This window comes from Sinocyclocheilus grahami, unplaced genomic scaffold, assembly GCF_001515645.1.
Source record: "Sinocyclocheilus grahami isolate Dianchi unplaced genomic scaffold, SAMN03320097.WGS_v1.1 scaffold5.1, whole genome shotgun sequence".
In the NCBI taxonomy this organism is placed as follows: domain Eukaryota; kingdom Metazoa; phylum Chordata; class Actinopteri; order Cypriniformes; family Cyprinidae; genus Sinocyclocheilus; species Sinocyclocheilus grahami.
In genome coordinates, this window is record NW_015505184.1 from 1387525 (window position 1) to 1407442 (window position 19918).

Consider the following 19918-nt stretch of genomic DNA (forward strand, 5'->3'; position numbering starts at 1 on the left):
TGTTCTGGAACAGTGTTGTAAATACAACTTAACCACTGATTTCTAGTCGTGTCCTCTTTTGGAAGGCCAAACAAAGTAGTTTTGCTTTCACAACGAAACACACAGCGACTCCTCAACATGGCAGCGGCGGCAACAGCGAGAATAAAAGTTACACCTTCTTTCTTTGCGTGAACATTTGGGCGGCGTTATGCAAATCTTCCCACATCGTGACGTAGATATGTGGGGGCGTGTTAGAACGAGCCGTTTTAGGTAGGTGTGGTTGACTCAACTTTTATAAAGAATATTTCTTTGGATTTGAGACTTTAGTCTTTGCAACTTTACAGATCTTCTTTATGCACCAAGAGCTTGTAACACTCCAAAGAGAAAGGGAAAATTTTAATCGCATCATATGACCCCTTTAATACCAGGAGTAAACAGTGCCACAATTTATTTCCCAATTCAAAGAAAAAACAATATCAGATATATCTATACTTCCTTCATAAACCAATTCTAACATTTTAAGGAAGCTCAGTGAACTCTTTCAGCTCACCTGTGGAAGTGTTGGTGGTATGATCCACACTGGGCCGTGTGTGATTTTCAGTGCCTGCCTGGGCTCTGAGCCAGTCAGCATCATCCACCTCCAACAGATTCATCCAGCTGCAGAAGTTTACCTCAAAGTCACACTGTCCTGTAGCAGTGCAGGGATAGTTTGAAACCTGAACATCATCAAGTGCTATGACTCCCTGTTCAGTTTGGCCTGTAATCCCCTCCACCACAATCTGAAAAGACAGCGGTATTGATGAGGACACTCCTGCAGTTTCACATCATTAAATTAAAGGGTACAGACTGTAGTTTAATGAACAGATTTGTGCAGCATGTGATCCGTGACTGCTGTACAAACCAGTGACAGCAACTGCATATAACTTTGAGGCCATCATTTGCAATAATCTGTGATTGTAAGTCTGAAAATATGTGCTGGACATTGTGATCAGACAGAGCGCTGATTCAGGGACTCACCCTGTAGTTTGACCCTGAGATGGTTAGAGGAGTCTGAGCAAACCTCCACAGTCCCCCCTGTTGTCCAGACTGGGTCACCAGCAGGGGCCGATCTTTGTCTGAGAACTGTTGATACACATTTAGGGTCCCAGTGCCCTTTCCCTCCATGTAATACCACAGCTGGAGACACTTGGCATCAGCTGGAAAAGAGGAGTGTTACTTTTGATGGGAGTCTTCTGACCCTCAAGGTATAGTTTACAAATTTCACAGTTGATATGAAGAGACGTGATTCTCTTTCACCTGTTTGAAGCAGAGGAGATGTCATTCTAGCAGTATGTCCTTGCACATGGGTAGGCGCACTTTCCATATAAAAGTAGTATCCACTCGCTGTGTTGGTTGTATGATCAAAACCAGGTCTAGATTTAGAGCGGACATTATTTCCTGACACTCGGATCCAGTCCAGGTCATCATCAGTCTGCTGTATCCAGCCACAATCCCCCTCTTCAAAGTCACAAATTCCCTCTGAAACAATTATGGGTTGGTAATATTCATAAACATTCATTTATAAAAATGTAAGGATGTGCTGATATTAAAGTTCTGTCCAATACAATATTTATTTATTTATTTAAATAAAAACTAAAATCAACTGTTTAAATTCAACAAGTGAATTTAGGAATCACAAGATTATAATGTCAAATATAAGAAAAATTATATTTAATTTTGAGATAAACTATTAGTGTTTTTAAACATTAACTTCAAGTAATCATTAAATGATGGCAAAGATCATCTAAATTATACAAATTGGAGAAATTTGCATGCATGATTAAATATTCAATTTTGACTGTTACTGTTTTTTTTTTAAACTCTAAAATCAGCTGATAACCAATATGGTGCCAATATGTCATGTATTTTAATCAAATTTATGTCAACTGTAAATGTTCAAAATATATTTTTATTTCACTACTTCTCAAACCTAGTTATATAAAGGATTTTCATAAGTGGAATATTTAAAAAGAATGCAACAAAATGTTATGGTCAAGATTCCGTTAATCCAATTACCCATCTCCAGGCTCACATTTTTGCATGGTATATTTAATCAAGGTGCTTTTAATATTAATCAAATGCTCTAAATTTTTCACTAAGCTGACAGTTAAAGTTTGATACTGAAAATGGCATCTAGATGGATAAATACTACATAGTTACAGCTGTGCCAAATTCTTGTGGTGCTCTAGCAAGCATGGAGGACATTTCAACAGGACAGTGTGAAAAACAACAGACCAAATGCTAAGCTATGTTATTAATTACCTGTGGGAGCACAGGCACCTTTAGTGACAGATAAGTCATCTATAGCAATGTGACCAGACGGCCCTCCAACTGAAGCCTCAATTAATATCTGATGAACTTCTGTCAGTTTGACATGACTCTGAGCCATATGCCATTCATTCCCCTGAGAACCCTTCCTTTGCCACATCTACAGTTTTAGGGGGGAAACAAATACAAAATTCTGGTACAAAACATATTTTATAGTAAAACATTTACTATAAAAGTAAAGCATTTACATTTTACTATAAAAACATTTCTTACATGTGAAATTAGAAAAACCCATAAAAATGCCCTGAAAATGTTATTTTTGTGAGTCTTACTGATGTGATGTGGTTGGATGAAATGTCATATATAGACATTGTTAGTGATCCCACTGTTGCTCCAAACATGTGATACCAGAACATGAAGCAATACCCATCAGGTCCAGTTGGGGGAGACAGAGGAGACTTCAGATGAGCCGTATCCCTCGTTCTGATGTGACTTGAGCTCTTGATGTACAAATAATACCCTGTAATATAGCAAGAGACACATAGTTAAGACATGTGATGATTGAGCTTATAGTGTTATGGTGAAAATGGCTGTTGGCTCACCATTTCCACTAGTGTGGTCGCCCGGAGGACCTGCATTTGGGGTCTCAGTAGGTCCGCTCCATCTCTCCCAGTCTAGGTCCTCTGCAGCTCCCTGGATCCACCCACACAAGTCCTTCTCAAAGGAGCATGTGGCCAAGGAAAAGTCTGGAGTACAGGAATATTAAGGCACAATCTCATAATGTGGGCTCGGTTCGCTCCGAACAAAACTTCAAATTTACAAATGCAAAGTACCTTTCAAATGTTTTGGAGTCTGTAATTTTTTTATAAGAAGTATAATGTTGTTATAAGAAGTTTCTTAAACTAACCAACGCTACATTTCTTTGACCAAAAATACAGTAAAAAACGTAATATTGTGAAATATTTTTACAATTTAAAAAGTACTGTTTTCTATTTTAATACATTTTAAAATATAATTTATTCCTGTGCTGGCAAAGCTGAATTTGCATTTCAGCTGCTGATTTGGTGCTCAAGAAACATTTTTTTAATCAATGTTGAAAACAGCTGTGCTGATTAATATTTCTGCAATTAATTTGTTACAGGATTCAGAAAAAAATGCATTTATTTGAAATTGAATTATTTTGTAACATTTTGATGTGTTCCTGTTAAATGAAAGTATTGAAAAAATTACAGACCTGAAACTTTAAAATATTTGGGTACAGAAGTAGTCACAATATTTCACTATTCATTTCTAGAGTAATGCCATGGCAAGGTAAAACACGATAACCTTGTGTCATGTAAAAGAAGCAACATCATTATACAGCTCAAATCTGTTTCATCTAACTTTTCAGCATCCCCACCGCATCCCCACCTGGAGGTTGGTAGTCTTTCTCACAGTTGTGAAAGGAGATATCATCCAGGGCCATGGTCCGAGTTGTAGACCTTGAATCATCCTGTCTGAGTGAGGTCTGGCTGCTGAAAATGATCTTAAATGGTACATAGGAAAAAATATGTCTATATTCGTGCAGAAAACTTGCCTGAATATGTGTAGGAGGCAGAGATCCTCAAGGATTAATCTCTAAAGATCAGACTCATGATTGCATGTGTACAGTAAGTGCTTTGCATCCCACACACATTGACATTGGCATACCCTGTAAGGCTGCTCTTGTTTGCCCAGTGGTAAGTGTTCTGGGGCCCACTGAGTTGAAGTGCTGCTGGATCGTGACCAGAGTTGCTTCTTGTCCTCCTCTCCCTTCTGCAGGATCACACTGAGATTGCCTGCACTTCCTGCACCCATGTGGAAGTGAAACCTAGTGTGCAAGAGATAAACAAGAGAGGACAATTGGGTACAAGGAACATGATTCAGTGTTGTGTAATGGAAGTATTTGTTTGTTTCACAAGAATATTTTACTTGACTTTTTCTTAATTAAAAGCGATCTTGTCACTAGTTTTGCACATCATCATTATGAATGAACTCACAGAAGTTGACAGTATGCAGAGCTGATAGGCAGGGATGGGCTCTGAAACACAGCCTCATTCGTAGATGGATCCATGATATATGTCTGCATGTAGTGCCCTGAGTAGACATAAAGGGTAAAAAAAGAAAGAAGAAGAACTGTATTTATTTTGATATGTAATGTTCATGGATTGATCTAGCACTGAATTACCTGTTCCAGTGGTGTGGTCAGTGGGCAGATCTGTGTTGTTTGAGGCCTTCACCCATTGCCATTTGTTAGGACCTACACTTATATCACTCCATTGACACTGTCCATTCTCAAAATTGCATGGACCTACAGAGATACAACAACAATCATACTACTACTACTACTAATAAATAGTATACATACTTTTAAAAATAAAAGGTGAATATTAAAATTTATTTTGATAATTATATTTAATTTTTTACATTTGTGACCTTAGACCACAAAACCATTCATAAGTAGTACGGGTATATTTGTAGCAATAGCCAAAAGTACATTGTATGGGTCAAAATGATCATTTTTATCTTTTATGCCAAAAATCATTAGGATATTAAGTAAAGATCATGTTCCATTAAGATATTTGGCAAATTTCCTGCCGTAAATATATCAAAACGTAATTTTTGATTAGTAATATGCATTGCTAAGGACTTCATTTGGACAACTTTAAAGGCGATTTTCTCAATATTTAGATTTTTTTGCACCCTCAGATTCCAGATTTTCAAATAGTTGTATCTCGGCCATATATTGTCTTATCCTAACAAATCATACATCAATGGAAAGCTTATAGCTTAGCAATTTCAAAAAATTTACCCTTATGACTGGTTTTGTGGTCCATGGTCACATTTATTCGTCCTATGAATGAATGAATAAATGAATAACTCACCGCATGTTTCTTCATCTTCCCCTACAGGGCAGTCTAGGACATAATTACACTGAGAACCAGCTGCAATGCACGTTACACCATCTGATCGCCAGCAATGAAACTCATTCTCCTGAATTTGACCAACCAAATGTATTAGCAAAATGACACAAATTTCACAATGCTTTTATCAAAAATGAAAGAAGCAGCAAAAATGACTGGCACATATTTACACTTCATCTTTGTACACAAGTCAGTGTATTCAATACAGTAGAGTTACAGCTGAAATGTCCTAACCTTACAAGGGTTGACTGTTGGTGAAGCTGGAGGAGCATCAGTCATTGGTGTTGCTGTAGCTGGTGTCATTGTTGGCTCAGGTGTGACTGGCAGCTCACTGTTGTCAGGATCATGAGCACATGTCACAGAGAAGGAAAGATCGTCCACCGCTGTCTGTGGCACATGAGCCTCACCCATTCCCACATACTGGAAAACAATCTGAAAATAAAATTGAGTCAGATTTATTTATCTTGCATGATTACAGTAGCCTATTTAATAAATGAAATGATGTAAACAACTCATATACTGTAAAAATATCTTACCTTGCTCTTAACTGAGGTAGAAAAGGTGACTTCCGCTCTGTGCCAGAGGAAGCTCTGTGTCACAGTCTTGTCCCAAAGAATACGGTCATTATCTCCATTATGAAGCGTCCTCAATATGACGACTAGCCTGGCAGATGTGCTATTTTCACCACGAGAATAGTGGTAGAACCTCACCTGCAAGAACAAGGTGCATCAGTACATATGAAAGAGGCTGTGTGTTTCATTATTTGATTGACACATGACTGCACAGTGACTCACGGTGCAATCAGTGCTGGGCAGCAGGGTGCTGGAGATGATCTCTGCTGTCTGGATCTCACTCAGATCATGTGCTGGAGTAATGTAATGACCTGGAACATGCCATAGCCATTTCAGTATAAGAGGACAATAATATCAGTGGTACATGAACCATTTTATATATCGCTATAAAACAATAAAAAAATACAATGTTTATATTCTCTATGGGTATCTTTTGTCACTTTTATAAGTGACTTGATGTTTACCATATTTTTGGATCATTTACACTAAGTTTGGCCATTACTCCAGTCTTCAGTGTCACATGATCCTTCATTCTAATATGCTGATTTGGTGGTCAAGAAACATTTATTATTATTATGATCAATGTTAAAAACAGTTGTGCTGATGAATATTTTTGATTTTTTTTCAGGATTCTTCGATTAACAGAAAGTGCATTATTTGAAACAGAAAACTTTTGTAACATTATACATTTCTTTATTGCCACTTTTGATCAATTTAATGTGCCCTTGCTAAATAAAATGATTAATTTCTTCAAAAAAAAAAAAATCTTACTGACCACAAACTTTTGAACAGTAGTGTTTGTGCTTAAATTTGAGGAGGTATAAGTCTACCTGCTGCAGTATTGCGGGTGTGATCTCTTGGTGGTCCATGCTTAGGCCAGGCCTGTTCTCCTTTCTGCAAAATCCAGCCAGCTTTCAAGTCACTCTTTTCCCACGAGCACATGCCATGCTCGAAACTGCAGCGATGGGTAAAACCCTTTACATCTAGACCGACAAAAACCAAGATACAGTACAGTTCCTCATACTATGTAACTGTATTACTATGTAATATTTTATCCTAACCCATGAATAAACCAGAGTCATACCACAGAGCTCTTCATCTGCGCCATCACCACAGTCATCGCTGTAGTCACACACTCTGTTCGGCTCCACACACACCTTGTTCGAACATGTAAACATTCCCTCTTGACAAGATTCTTGAGGCCCTGAAGAAGAAATAATGTATGATTGACTAATGTCTTGGGCCATTACATGCCTTGGTTAAGGTTACAGTAATCTGACTGCTTTAAATCTGATTTATCAGTCAGATTAAGTTGATGTGTTTGTAACCTGCCTGGCAGAGTGCAGTTGAAGAAGGAGATGTCATCTATAGCAATGTCACCAAGCTCACTGTAGGTTCTGGTAGCCTCGAAGAGGAGAGTGAAAACTTGATGTGTGCGACCCACATTCAACTCTGCCAAATGCCACTCATCTCCATGATTACCAGACATCCACCACAAGGGCGTCCTCCTTGTGCCCTCCTGGAGGAACACTTTCAGTTCCCCAATGCCTGGCAAAGATGAGATAATGCAGATAAAATATTTTAGTATTACCAGAAATACTGTAAAGTCTCAATGTTGCACTTAAAGACATCTAGTCTTACCCTCTCCAAACATGTGGTAGTAGAATTCAAGTAGACACTCATTGCTGGCCTCTTTCATGGCGGGACTCTGTAGAGCAGCATAGCTGTTCTGCTCACCACGACTGGCTTCTACTGTCATGTACCAGCCTAAAACAAATACATGTTTTTTTAATTATATGACTGATAACATTCTGTTTTACATTATATATTAGGGGAATTCTGACTTAGTCCCTCGAATCAGTTTGTTTCAAAGATCTGGTTACAAAGAAAACGATTGAGCAATTCTTTACGTCATTATGCAGTCCCTAAACCCAGTGTGGCATGTCATATGGTCTAAAATGCTCCAATGAAGCCATATGTGCATATATAGAGTTTTTATTAAACTGTACTAATAAGGGTTTTCATTGTAATTTAATTTATTTAGTTCAGTTTGTTGCTGTCGTGATTCAATATCATTGACTCATTAATGTCTTGATTCAATGCTATTTCGAACCAGAATATAATTAGCATTTTCAATTGACAATATTAAAATTACTAAAATATTTTCTTTTCATTTACTTTTTTTTTTTTTGATGATGATGATGATGATGATGATGATATATACATAAAAACGTTTGAGAACCATTGTGTTAAAGAATCCTGGAAAAAAATTTATCATGGTTTCCAGAAAAATATCAAGCGGCAAAACTGTTTTCAACTTCGATAATAATAATAAATGTTTCTTGAGCACCAAATCAGCATATTAGAATGATTTCTAAAGGTTCGTTTGACACTGAAGACTGGAGTAATGATGCAGAATATGCAACTTTGACATCACAGGAAAAAAAAAAAAAATATATATATATATATATATTTCAATAGAAAACAGTTACAGTACTTTGAATTTACAGTACTTTGACTGTATTTTTTGATCAAGTAAATGCAGCTTTGGTGAACATAAGAGATGTTTTTCAAAAATATACTGTACATATAAAAAAAAACTCACCTACACCAAAATTCTTGAATGGTACATGAAAAAAGTAATAGATTTATTCAGGTATAGCTGTTGTCTGAAATATTTTACCCAGCTCTGTGCCAGTAGTGTGGTCCACTGATGGTCCAGTGTTGGCGGTGGTTGTACCATTCTGGTCCCTTTCCCAAACAAACTGCCCAACACTGATATCTTTCCATTCACAGGTGCCTGTCTCGAAGTCACAGCCAACAAACACTCCACTTTCCACACTGATGTCTGAATGTAAATCAATAAAAAAACATTTACCATTTATGAAATAATGCTTTAATAATACAAAACTACTCTTTTTTTTACTGAGTAGAAAGCACTGAGCAGTTTACCTTTACATGGCTCATTTGTCAGTCTAATGTCATCCACAGCGATGTAGCCTTCACTGCCCGTTTGAGCCTCTATATAAATCTGATATTCAAGGTTTACAAATGTTACATGGCATGATTACAAATGAATATAATATAATGGTAAAAGCTGTCCAAATAATAGATTGGTATTTCACACCTTAAAGGGTTTGGTCTCAGCTATAGTGACAGAGACATTTTTCCAGTTGCTCCCAGTGATCTGTGTTTCAAACAACAGTTCTTGCTCTGTTGCACCTGAATCTAATAGCACTCTAAGTGTTCCAGGGTCACTGCCAATAGAAAAGAGCACCATAAAAACTGCATTAATCACACCTGACAGTCCAACAGTGGAAGAGAGGTTGTCTTTAGCTGAAGCAAAAAGATGGGAAAGCAAGAGCAGACCTTCCATTCATATGGTACCAGAACTCAAAACAGGAGTCACTGGTTGGCTGGATCTTTTCTGAGATCAGCACAGAACTACTTTTTTGGCCTTGCGTGTTCCTCTGAGATGGGCTCAAAAGAAACTTGCCTGAAAGAGCAACAGGAAAAATAATGATCATCATGTGTTGTGTCTAATCAGCTGTCCTGATATATCATTTGACTTGTGAAAAATGTTTGCAATATCAACAAACACAATAGATAAAGGAGTAAACTGCACCAAGTACTCACCATCTGCAGTGTGAGTAGTGTAATCGACCAAAGGACCTCTGTAGTGACCGTCTGCATGAATCCAGTCATGTCCATCTGTGACGCCATTAGCAACATTCACCCATGTACACTTTCCTGACTCAAAATCACAACTTCCTCTTGAGGAACATGCTCCAGCTTTAACTGAGACATCATCCAGAAGAACAAATGACTCAGAGTTTGTGCTGAGCTCTGCTCTGAATGCAACCTGTGTGTGAATGCAAATCATGAATAAATGCAGAAAACAACACATACCATAGTGTATACTTCTTTCCATAAGTGAGGATATTAAAATGCTGAAACTGCATGTGTTAGGCAATTTAGTTTGTTACTCTGAAAAAAAGCAAAGAAAGGCGAGACTGAATCAGGTAAAGAAAAATATTATGACTCTTTACGACCCAGAAATAACTCAAGCAAAAATAAGAACAGAAGAAAAACAAATAATTTAAACCAGTTTTATCGAAACAGTCCAATTCAATGATTAATTCACAAATTGCTACTTGGCTAGGGTGGATATCAAAATGATCAGTGAAAAGCAACTTAAAGAGATGGTCCATCCAAATTGAGGTTCTATCATGATTTACTCACATTCATGTAATTCCAAACCATATGACTTACTTTCTTCTGTGGAACAGTTTTGGTTCCTATTGACTTCCACCAAAGCCACTAGAAGGCAAGCCTGCAACCATTAGCTGAAAAAGCGTAATGGCTAAAGCTAACGCTTCCGGTCTGGCAGTACGTGGGAAAGGAGACAGAGGCCATTTTGTTTTAATGGATGTCAATGGAGGAGAGGCTTCACCACGATGAACAAACAGCTTTTTAGAGGAAACGGCTTATCATTTAATGAATCGTCAGCCTATCTGCTAATCTTCAACATGTTTTACACTAAACAATACTTTTGGATTAAACTATTTTTAGAGTTTACTATGAAAAAAATGCTGTTTTATAAGAGAAGTCACTGACTTTTTGCGACTGGTTTACAGCACTTCCCATTCATTCCTATGGTATCCGTAAACGGTGATTGAGTGTCGCACAACTCTGAAATTCAATGACGTCAAGGCTGTAATGTGATTGGTTATTACGGCACACATTATCCAAGTTAGCTGTTAGGCTTTCTCCAATAGTAAGTAATACAGACCCTCTCATCTCCCTATATTAAGATAATCTCTGCTTCCACTCTATTTTTTTCATACAATGGAAGTCAAAGGGAACCAAAACTGTTTGTTCACCAACATTCTTCAGAATATCTTCTTTTATGTTCCACCGAATTAAAAAAAAATCATATGGGTTTATAATGACCTTAGTGAGTAATGAGAGATCACAGAATTTTCATTTCTGGTGGAACTATCCCTTTAAATTTTGAACACTTTCACTCAAAGCTATTGTACAGCTTCAAAATCTAAATGTCTCTCTCTCTCTCTCTCTGTGTGAGTGTGTGTGTTTTTCCCAGAAAACAGTCATACAAGTTTGATGACAATATGAGGATGAGTAAATAATGACAACATTTTTATTTTACAAGCAAATACATATTAGAAAATGAAAAAAAAACTCACTCTGAATTCAGAGGGAGATGACACAGTGACTTCTGCCACCTCCCAAATATCAGAAGATGCTCCAGAAAGAGACCAGAGAGCTGGACCCAGCTCCCCATTCAGAAGAACATGTACTGACAGAGAATCACCTGAGCCTGCAGACAGCCAATACCTACAAACAGGCAAAACATCTATAACAGACTGTTAAGGCTGAGACAGAGCTTAACTACAAATCTGTACCATAATGGACAGATACAAGATTATTTGCTTACCAGAACTGCACGCAGGACTCTGTAGATGGGCTATACTCTGGTGTCAGAAGATTTGAGACCTCTGGTTTCTCAAGTTTGGCTCCAAGCACAGCCATTGAATGGCCTATTATGTGACATAAATACATCGCATGGGTTATTACATGACTAAAAACCTTTCACAACAAAAACAGTTGTTTACTCACCAAGTTCAGTTCTGTATGTATGGTCTGCATGGCCACTGCTGCCATCCACACGGAGCCAGATAGAGCTGTCAGTCACATCTGACTCAAAGCCACAAAGCGAGGGAGACTCGAATCCACACGGGTCTTTGGGAGAGATATCACACAGGAGGGCTTTCATGGCTGAGAATGTCTGATATTTGGATAAGATGCTTTGAACGCTTTGACTCACTGTGCTCCACACAGGCTCCTGCAGTCACTCTGAGGTCATCGATGGCTATGAAGCTGCTGCCTCCTGCTGCTCTGATCACTGAGAACTTCACCTGGTGATAATCATACTCTACTTGTTGGTAAATATGTATAATTGTGGATTGAGATTTAGACAACATTTCAAGGGGCAACTCTTACTCGATCAACATCTGCAGTACTAATGGAAACTTGTGCGTTCAGCCACTCAGAGGTCTGGGAGCCTCTTCTTGTCCATGCGATGGTTTCCATTGTTTTCTGAAACCAGCAATACTCATGTTTTTACATGACAAAAATAACTTTTTGGCCTTTGAGAAAAGATTATCTGAACTTCCTTTGAAACAATTCTAAAAATATGACTAATTAGAAAATACAACTAGTTTTATATAGCTAATATAAATACAGTATATATATATGTATATATATTTATAGACTGAACAAAATTATAAACGCAACACTTTTGTTTTTGCCCCCATTTTTCATGAGCTGAACTCAAAGATCTAAGACTTTTTCTATGTAAACAAAAGGCCTATTTCTCTCAAATATTGTTCACAAATCTGTCTAAATCTGTGTTAGTGAGCACTTCTCCTTTGCCGAGATAATCCATCCACCTCACAGGTGTGGCATATCAAGATGCTGATTAGACAGCATGATTATTGCACAGGTGTGCCTTAGGCTGGCCACAATAAAAGGCCACTCTAAAATGTGCAGTTTTACTGTATTGGGGGGTCCGAAAACCAGTCAGTATCTGGTGTGACCACCATTTGCCTCACGCAGTGCAACACATCTCAGTTCTTGCATGGCCAGCATACTCACCGGACATGTCAGCCATTGAGCATGTTTGGAATGCTCTGGATCGGTGTATACAACAACATTTTCCAGTTCCTGCCAATATCCAGCAACTTCGCACAGCCATTGAAGAGGAGTGGACCAACATTCCACAGGCCACAATCAACAACCTGATCAACTCTATGCGAATGTACAACTACAATGTCCAAACTGTCCTGCGTTCTCAACAGCCATTGGAGGTCCATTGACACTCTATCTACAATCTCAATTAGGAGTGTCAATGGTCCATTTGAGAGATAGGTGGTGGTAATGCACTTATAAGTCTGCAATCTGCCATAAAGCAAGAAGAGGAAGACGCATCACGCGTCGGCTGTTGAGAACGTGCTCAGGACAGTTCGGACATTGCGGTGAATCAGAGGTAAAAAACAATATAAATACTGTTCAGTTTCTTGCACAGACCGATCATTTCGTGTCTTTACACATCAGTGTATCATCACAGGCCGCACGGTTTAATTTGGTTTTGTTTGTGTATGTTTTTTTGACTCTCAAAGGTGTGATTCCCATTCACTTCCATTATATGACTGACAAACTGCAATGGTTTGAGTTAAAAATCTTCATTTGTGTTCTACTGAAGAAACAAAGTCACCTACATCTTGGATGCCCTGGGGGTAAGCAGATAAACATCAAATTTTCATTTTTGGGTGAACTATCCCTTTAAATTGATCCAAAATCAAAAGTGACAGGGAAAAAAATCCTGATTTTTTAAAATTATGGTTTAAACTAAAATAAACAGCACAACTGTTTTCAACATTGATGATAATACGCAATGTTTCCTGAGCACCAAATAATCATATTAAAATGAAGGATTATGTGATACTGAAAACTGGAGTAATGGCTGCCGCAAATTCAGCTTTGCCATCACAGGAATAATTTACATTTTAAAATATATTAATATCACATATAAAGTAACATATAATAATATATTAAAATAAATAGTAATAATATTTCACAATATTACAATATCACTGTGTTTTACTGTATTTTTTTATCAAATAAATGCAGCCTTAGTGAGCATAAGAGTCTTCTTTAAAAATATACCCCATTGGCTAATAGTTATTTTTACTGTTTTAAGTAATTATACATAATATTAATATATTATGCAATTTTGCTAAGAAAATAGATAAATATTGTGTTTAAAAGAAAAGATAAAACTACCTATTGAAAAAGGAATTTTCAAGTATACTGCTATGCATTTTCCCTAGCTACAGTATATTGAAAATACTCAATATTTCTTATTTCTACATAGGATATAATTTTCATGCAATATTAATCCAAGTCCATAAATTTTGCCTCTTTGTCGCCATCTCACAGCTGTGTGCGGAATTATCTAGCTTGCATGGGTTGTGAGTCAGCACGGCTCCAGCGGGATGAATCTATGTTCTGAAGAGTATGTGTTGCAGTCAGTCACCGCACCGGTGTGGATATTTACTGTACTTCACAATCACAGATTCAGCCTACGTCTTGGAATATGACCCAAATAAGAATTTTCACCGTATATTGCCATCTGAACAAGTAAGTAACAAGTCTGCCACGTTTGTACTGACCAACCGAGGAAAAAAGCATTACAATAAATCTCGCTACCAATGGTGATTAAATCTAAAGATCGGTTAGCTCATATCAAACCATTCAAATTATTATTATTGTTATACTTTATTCTCAAATGATTAATGTTAAGAACATCAGCATTGGTGAATATGAGTATAGTGTGTATTAGCATGTAGATTTCAATTTCTGCACAATCTAATCTAATTGTCATACTCTTCGAATTTCATATTAAGAAATTATTTTAACCCAAAAAGCAAATTATGTTCCCTTCGAACTGGTTTTCTTTAAAATACAAATCTTTGTAATCCCAGGCTATCTGTAATCAGAAGCATATTTATACCTGGAATATAATTTCATTTCATTCACATTTGTTTCATAAACACATAATCCTTTATGGATTACAATCCGCAATCAAAATGATACATTTAATTATTCCAGCTCATGTGAGAAAAGGCTATAAACGATCGGCAACCTGCAGGATCCTCACATGCGATAGCCTACTAGCCGGGACAACTTCTTTATGTTTACAGACGTGACATAATAATGCAGTGCCATGCTCGAATTTCCTGCGAAAACCTACTCGTACCACTCGAATTAGAAAACATTATTATAAGCTAACTGTTGTGAATCGGGCTAAAGTAAGGCGATAGTTTCGAACACTGGCTGGTTATGTACTTGCTCAAATATTGATTTCGGATCATTTTTAACCAAAAAAAAAGTTACGGACTGCAGCTTTAACTTAAAAAAAAAAAGCTATCTATCATCCAAACAAGTTTAAGAATGTGTTGAATGTACCGTCTCGACAAGCAGATCTATGTTTCCAAGAGATGCTCCTAACATGTAGTACCAGAATCCAATACAGACATCAGTGCTTTGAATGATCATTGGCGTTGAAATGACAGCTGCCTCACTGGTTTCATGTTCTCCAGACATATTTACAATAAGATAAAACCCTGCAAGAGAAAAGATGAAGATGTTTGACAAAAAATTACAGACTGATCTGCTCTGTCCACTAAAGGGTGAAAAAAATGAATCTTACCATTGTTGTTTTTTATGGTGTGGTCATATAAAGGTCCTAACAATGGTTCCTTCACCTGTCCACCCATCTGATGGGTCCAGTCAAATCCATCGTCTGTCTCCTGGACCCAGTCACATAGTCCTACAAGCAAACATCTGGAATACTTAGCAAATGGCTCATGATAAACACACATTTACACCTGTATATATAGTACACATCCATGTTTTGCTGATTCGTCTCTTACCCTCCTGAAAGTTGCAGTCCATCGAGGACGCAGGTGGAAAGGTGGGCTCAGTTGTGGGCGCAGGTGTTGTTGGAGTAAGATCAGAGCAACGTGTGTTCCTCCTGATATAGATGTCATCCAAAGCTATGACTCCAAGATGAAGATGTATGACAAAAAATTACAGACTGATCTGCTCTGTCCACTAAAGGGTGAAAAAAATGAATCTTACCATTGTTGTTTTTTATGGTGTGGTCATATAAAGGTCCTAACAATGGTTCCTTCACCTGTCCACCCATCTGATGGGTCCAGTCAAATCCATCGTCTGTCTCCTGGACCCAGTCACATAGTCCTACAAGCAAACATCTGGAATACTTAGCAAATGGCTCATGATAAACACACATTTACACCTGTATATATAGTACACATCCATGTTTTGCTGATTCGTCTCTTACCCTCCTGAAAGTTGCAGTCCATCGAGGACGCAGGTGGAAAGGTGGGCTCAGTTGTGGGCGCAGGTGTTGTTGGAGTAAGATCAGAGCAACGTGTGTTCCTCCTGATATAGATGTCATCCAAAGCTATGACTCCATAATCTAAGTGTCGACGCACAGCTTCAAACACAATCTGCAAACAGTGAAGTTTAAGTCAAGTCTCTGTATACGGTCAAGTTGTGACATGTTTTTGTGTATCAGTCTCTCACCTGGTGTCGTTCAGATGATTTGTAGTCAACAGTGAGATGGTGCCACACATTCTGCTGATTGCCAGTTCGATTCCACAGACAGCGTAGAGAACTGGACTCATTTACATAAACTGCTAGTTTAAGCTTGTCTACAACAATAAAAACAAAATATACATATACATACATGGAAGAAAAATGATGGTGTTTATACTGCCTCGATTAGTCGTAGGAATAGACTACCCCAATGAATAAACAATGAGTGTTTAATAAATAATTTTGATCAGCGACTTCTTTTATCTGTTTCTGTTTTTTTTCTGTTGTAATTATGACATGCTTGTTTTTAAACTTTTATTTATGAATAGAAACAACTTTTATAAATTAACCAGAGTTTATTTTCTGACTCCAGAGGTTTCAAGAACTATATGTGCTTTAATAGAAACTATAGTTATTGAGAGGAAATAAAAATATATATGATTTCAGTTTGCATCTTGATTGTATGTTTGATTTATTTATTTAACATTTTACTTGGGATTAGGGTTGAATTATGTAAATATATTAACATTAATTGAAATACTTTTACGTCATCTTGCTTTTTTTGGAGTTTGCTGGGGCCCCTTAGAGGGCCCCTGGATGCTTAGTTGAGAATCGCTGTTTTAGATTATTCTAAAAACCCTCAATTCTATCTTCCAATTATTGGGAACAGCAACAACGACTGGAAGTAAATTGCTAACTTTTGTAGCCAAAGAATGCAAAATAAGTGTTTTTCTTTTTTGGAACTTTTTTTTTTTTTTTTGCAGAACACTGTTGTCATTCCATCAGGAGCTTAAATTACCTAATATTTCAAAGTTTAAAAGCCACTTAAAGCTCTCTATAAAGATGCTCACCGCTGCCCCACATATACATGTGGTACCAGAACTCCAAACAACCTTGAGATTCAGGCTCCAGCACCTCACTCTGAAGATAAGCAATCTGATCTGTTATGGCACTTGAGTCAAAGGCCATGTAGTGCCCTGGATAGAAGAGAACCAGTGGAAGTCAGAACATAGTAGCAGCCACTTAAAGGGCTGTTAGACCTGAATAAGAGCAGCTGGTTTACGATTGTGGCACTCCAAACATTACAACCCTTTGGCACCTTTTACTTTCCTGTGCTGCACATGTGCCTTTGAGTGTGATTCAAATAATTAGATTAAATAATTACATAAAAGGAGCATTATCCTGATACATAGAGCATTAAGTAAGTGTTGATATTTACCCATGGCAGTGTTGGTGGTGTGGTCAACCTCAGGAGCAAATAAAGTATCACTGGTTCCAGAGGTCCAGCTCCAGTCAACACTGGAGACACTGACACGAGTATTCAACCATCCACACATGTCCATCTCAAAATCACAAAACCCTGAAGAAAATTATGTGCACTGCTTCATTTACGTAGATGGCATAGCAGTCACATTGTTGCCAAGTGCTTTGTGAGGTGAATAGATGTTAATGAATTACTTTACTGCTTCAAGATCAGAAGCAATGAAATAATTGTGATTATTGTTGTGATTATTGAGTTGTGATTATGAAAGTTGAGGACTCACCATGAGGTGGGCAAGGGTCATTTAGGATTGTTAGGTCATCAATAGCAATATCATGCTTCTGATCATCTCCAACCACTGCTTCAAATACGACCTGTTATTCAAGCAGAAACCCAAAGGCTGAGACATGACTAGACTAGACTAGACTACACATTTGTTTGTGTGCAGAATTCAAGAGGTCAGAGTTTTGCTGGTTAGCTTTAGCACTTAGACCCTGCTGGTAGAGGCTATATAACTACACCTTTCTGTAAGAAAAACACCTCTTTCTCCATTGACAGACATTCAAAAACACAGTATGCATTCTGGCTAAATTAAAAAGTGGCCTGAAGAAAAGACTGTAGTGATTTTTAAAATTGCTTGTTTAATAAAGGGTATAAATATATAACGTCTCGGTTACGTATAGTAACCCTCGTTCCCGGAAACGTCACGTCGGTGACCGACGAATTGGGATATCGCTGCGATAGACCAATCTATTTCGAGTGTAAACTAAACGAGCCAATGCACATTGGCATGCAATTATTGCATCCAGCTGCCGCTGATCACAGCATGAGTGTAATAAGGCAGCAGGTGCAATGCATACCAGGTTTTCGCTGAGGAGCTGAGCCGGCGACCCAGCCGCTCAGTGGTGGTACAGCAACCGTTGCGACGGGACGTGACGTCTCTGTTCCCTCCTTCAGGGAACGAGGGTTACCACACGTAACCAAGATGTTCCCTTTCAGTCGGTCACTCCGAGTCACATCGGTGACCGACGAATTGGGATCCCTACCAAAGCGCCATGGTGCTGCCCCTTCCAGTGCGAGCCGCCTGCGCCCCTATCTGGTGTAGGCCGGGGCTCGGGACACGTAGTTCCACTCACCATTTTTCAAAGCACTACCTTACTGAGTGAGATTGGATAACACTGGGAAAACGTACCCGCTCCACTTGGAACAGGGACGCTGCGGAAGCCCCATCCTTCCCGAAGGAGTTTTTGGAAGCAAATACACATATAGCATCCGCTTAGGTGTATATGGAGAACTGGAGGTGATTGTAACCCTCTTGGAAAATCAGAAGTCTGCTGGGGAAACACAGGCTCTATGGCTATACCGTGGACTATACACATACGAGAACCGCTTAGGTCTCAATATGGAAACCAGCCTTCCACGGTTCCCGCGGATTCATTGTGAAGGCCCGGCGCCGGACGTTCCGCTGCGTCCGCAGCCGAGGGTGACGGAGGATCTCAACAGGGTCTACTGTAGGACACTCTGGAGTAGTTTTAGCAAGCTGACACTAACTGAGGCCTCTCGGCGCCACTACCCGTTTGAGGTGAGAACACAGGAGGATACCGGCTCCACACGGAGGCTATAGAATCTAGCGAACGTGTTGGGGGTCACCCAGCCCGCAGCCCTACAAATATCTGTTAGCGAGGCGCCACGAGCCAGCGTCCAGGAGGATGCAACACTTCTAGTTGAGTGAGCTCACCGCCTGAATGGGCAGGGCACACCCTATGCCTGATAAGCCAGGGTGATGGCATCCAAAATCCAGTGGGCCATCCTCTGCTTAGAGACGGCATTCCCCTTCTGCCGGCCTCCGTAACAGACAAAGAGCTGGTCTGAGGTCCTGAAGCTTTGTGTCCGGTCTACGCAGCACCTTAATGCTCGGATGGGACAGAACAAAGCCAGGGCTGGGTCTGCCTCATCCGGGGGCAGCGCTTGCAGGTTCACCACTTGGTCTTTGAAGGGTGTAGTGGGAATCTTGGGCACGTAGCCGGGCCGGGGCCTCAAGATTACCTGGGAGTCAGCCGGCCCAAACTCTAGGCACGAATCGTCGACCGAAAATGCATGCAGGTCCCCTACTCTCTTGATGGAGGCCAGTGCAAGCAGGAGCAGAGTTTTCAATAAAAGAAACTTTAGCTCAACTGAATGCAAAGGCTTGAATGGGCCCTGCTGTAGTGATTTTAGCACTAGAGACAGGTCCCAAGAGGGTATAGAGGGGGGCCGGGAAGGATTCAACCTCCTGGCCCCTCTAAGGAACCTGATGACAAGGTCATGCTTACCTACGGACGTCCCATTCACCAGCTATAGCAGCAACCTGGACTTTGAGGGTGGAGGGAGACAGCCTTCGCTCCAGCCCTTGCTGCAGAAAGGAAAGCACGACTGCAATCGGGCATCTCCGGGGGTCTTCTCGGCGAGAACGAACAGGTTCCACTTCAAGGTGTAAGCGTGTCTTGTAGACGGTGCTCTTGCCGAAGTGATGGTGTTCACTACCTCCTGGGGTAGGTCACCTAGAACCACCAGGGACCAGACATGGAGTTTTCAAAGGTCTGGATGCGGGTGCCAAACGGTGCCCCGTCTCTGAGTCAGTAGATCCTTCCTCAGAGGAATCGACCAAGGAG

At 39.3% G+C, this 19918-nt stretch overlaps 1 protein-coding gene across 1 annotated transcript in view; it reads right to left on the reverse strand.

Moving 5' to 3' along the window:
* The window catches only part of si:ch211-106h4.4 (MAM and LDL-receptor class A domain-containing protein 2), a 24688-nt gene extending 7345 nt beyond the window's left edge, over positions 1 to 17343 (reverse strand). Inside the window, exons 1-36 of the mRNA XM_016273028.1 lie at positions 17226 to 17343; positions 16858 to 16983; positions 15995 to 16122; positions 15750 to 15918; positions 15527 to 15646; positions 15319 to 15441; positions 15096 to 15215; positions 14852 to 15009; positions 11825 to 11920; positions 11649 to 11739; positions 11441 to 11563; positions 11259 to 11361; positions 11008 to 11158; positions 9437 to 9662; positions 9170 to 9296; positions 8928 to 9057; positions 8753 to 8831; positions 8484 to 8648; positions 7442 to 7567; positions 7133 to 7348; positions 6885 to 7004; positions 6631 to 6783; positions 6023 to 6111; positions 5765 to 5938; positions 5463 to 5660; positions 5190 to 5298; positions 4493 to 4615; positions 4305 to 4401; positions 3976 to 4135; positions 3697 to 3811; positions 2889 to 3032; positions 2619 to 2806; positions 2281 to 2446; positions 1276 to 1497; positions 997 to 1175; positions 530 to 758 (exon numbers count right to left, since the gene is read on the reverse strand). Of these exons, the coding sequence (XP_016128514.1) occupies positions 530 to 758; positions 997 to 1175; positions 1276 to 1497; positions 2281 to 2446; positions 2619 to 2806; positions 2889 to 3032; positions 3697 to 3811; positions 3976 to 4135; positions 4305 to 4401; positions 4493 to 4615; positions 5190 to 5298; positions 5463 to 5660; positions 5765 to 5938; positions 6023 to 6111; positions 6631 to 6783; positions 6885 to 7004; positions 7133 to 7348; positions 7442 to 7567; positions 8484 to 8648; positions 8753 to 8831; positions 8928 to 9057; positions 9170 to 9296; positions 9437 to 9662; positions 11008 to 11158; positions 11259 to 11361; positions 11441 to 11563; positions 11649 to 11739; positions 11825 to 11920; positions 14852 to 15009; positions 15096 to 15215; positions 15319 to 15441; positions 15527 to 15646; positions 15750 to 15918; positions 15995 to 16122; positions 16858 to 16983; positions 17226 to 17343 (5161 nt within the window). The remainder of the gene's footprint in view (positions 1 to 529; positions 759 to 996; positions 1176 to 1275; positions 1498 to 2280; positions 2447 to 2618; positions 2807 to 2888; positions 3033 to 3696; positions 3812 to 3975; positions 4136 to 4304; positions 4402 to 4492; positions 4616 to 5189; positions 5299 to 5462; positions 5661 to 5764; positions 5939 to 6022; positions 6112 to 6630; positions 6784 to 6884; positions 7005 to 7132; positions 7349 to 7441; positions 7568 to 8483; positions 8649 to 8752; positions 8832 to 8927; positions 9058 to 9169; positions 9297 to 9436; positions 9663 to 11007; positions 11159 to 11258; positions 11362 to 11440; positions 11564 to 11648; positions 11740 to 11824; positions 11921 to 14851; positions 15010 to 15095; positions 15216 to 15318; positions 15442 to 15526; positions 15647 to 15749; positions 15919 to 15994; positions 16123 to 16857; positions 16984 to 17225) is intronic.
* Between the last annotated feature and the right edge of the window lie 2575 nt (positions 17344 to 19918).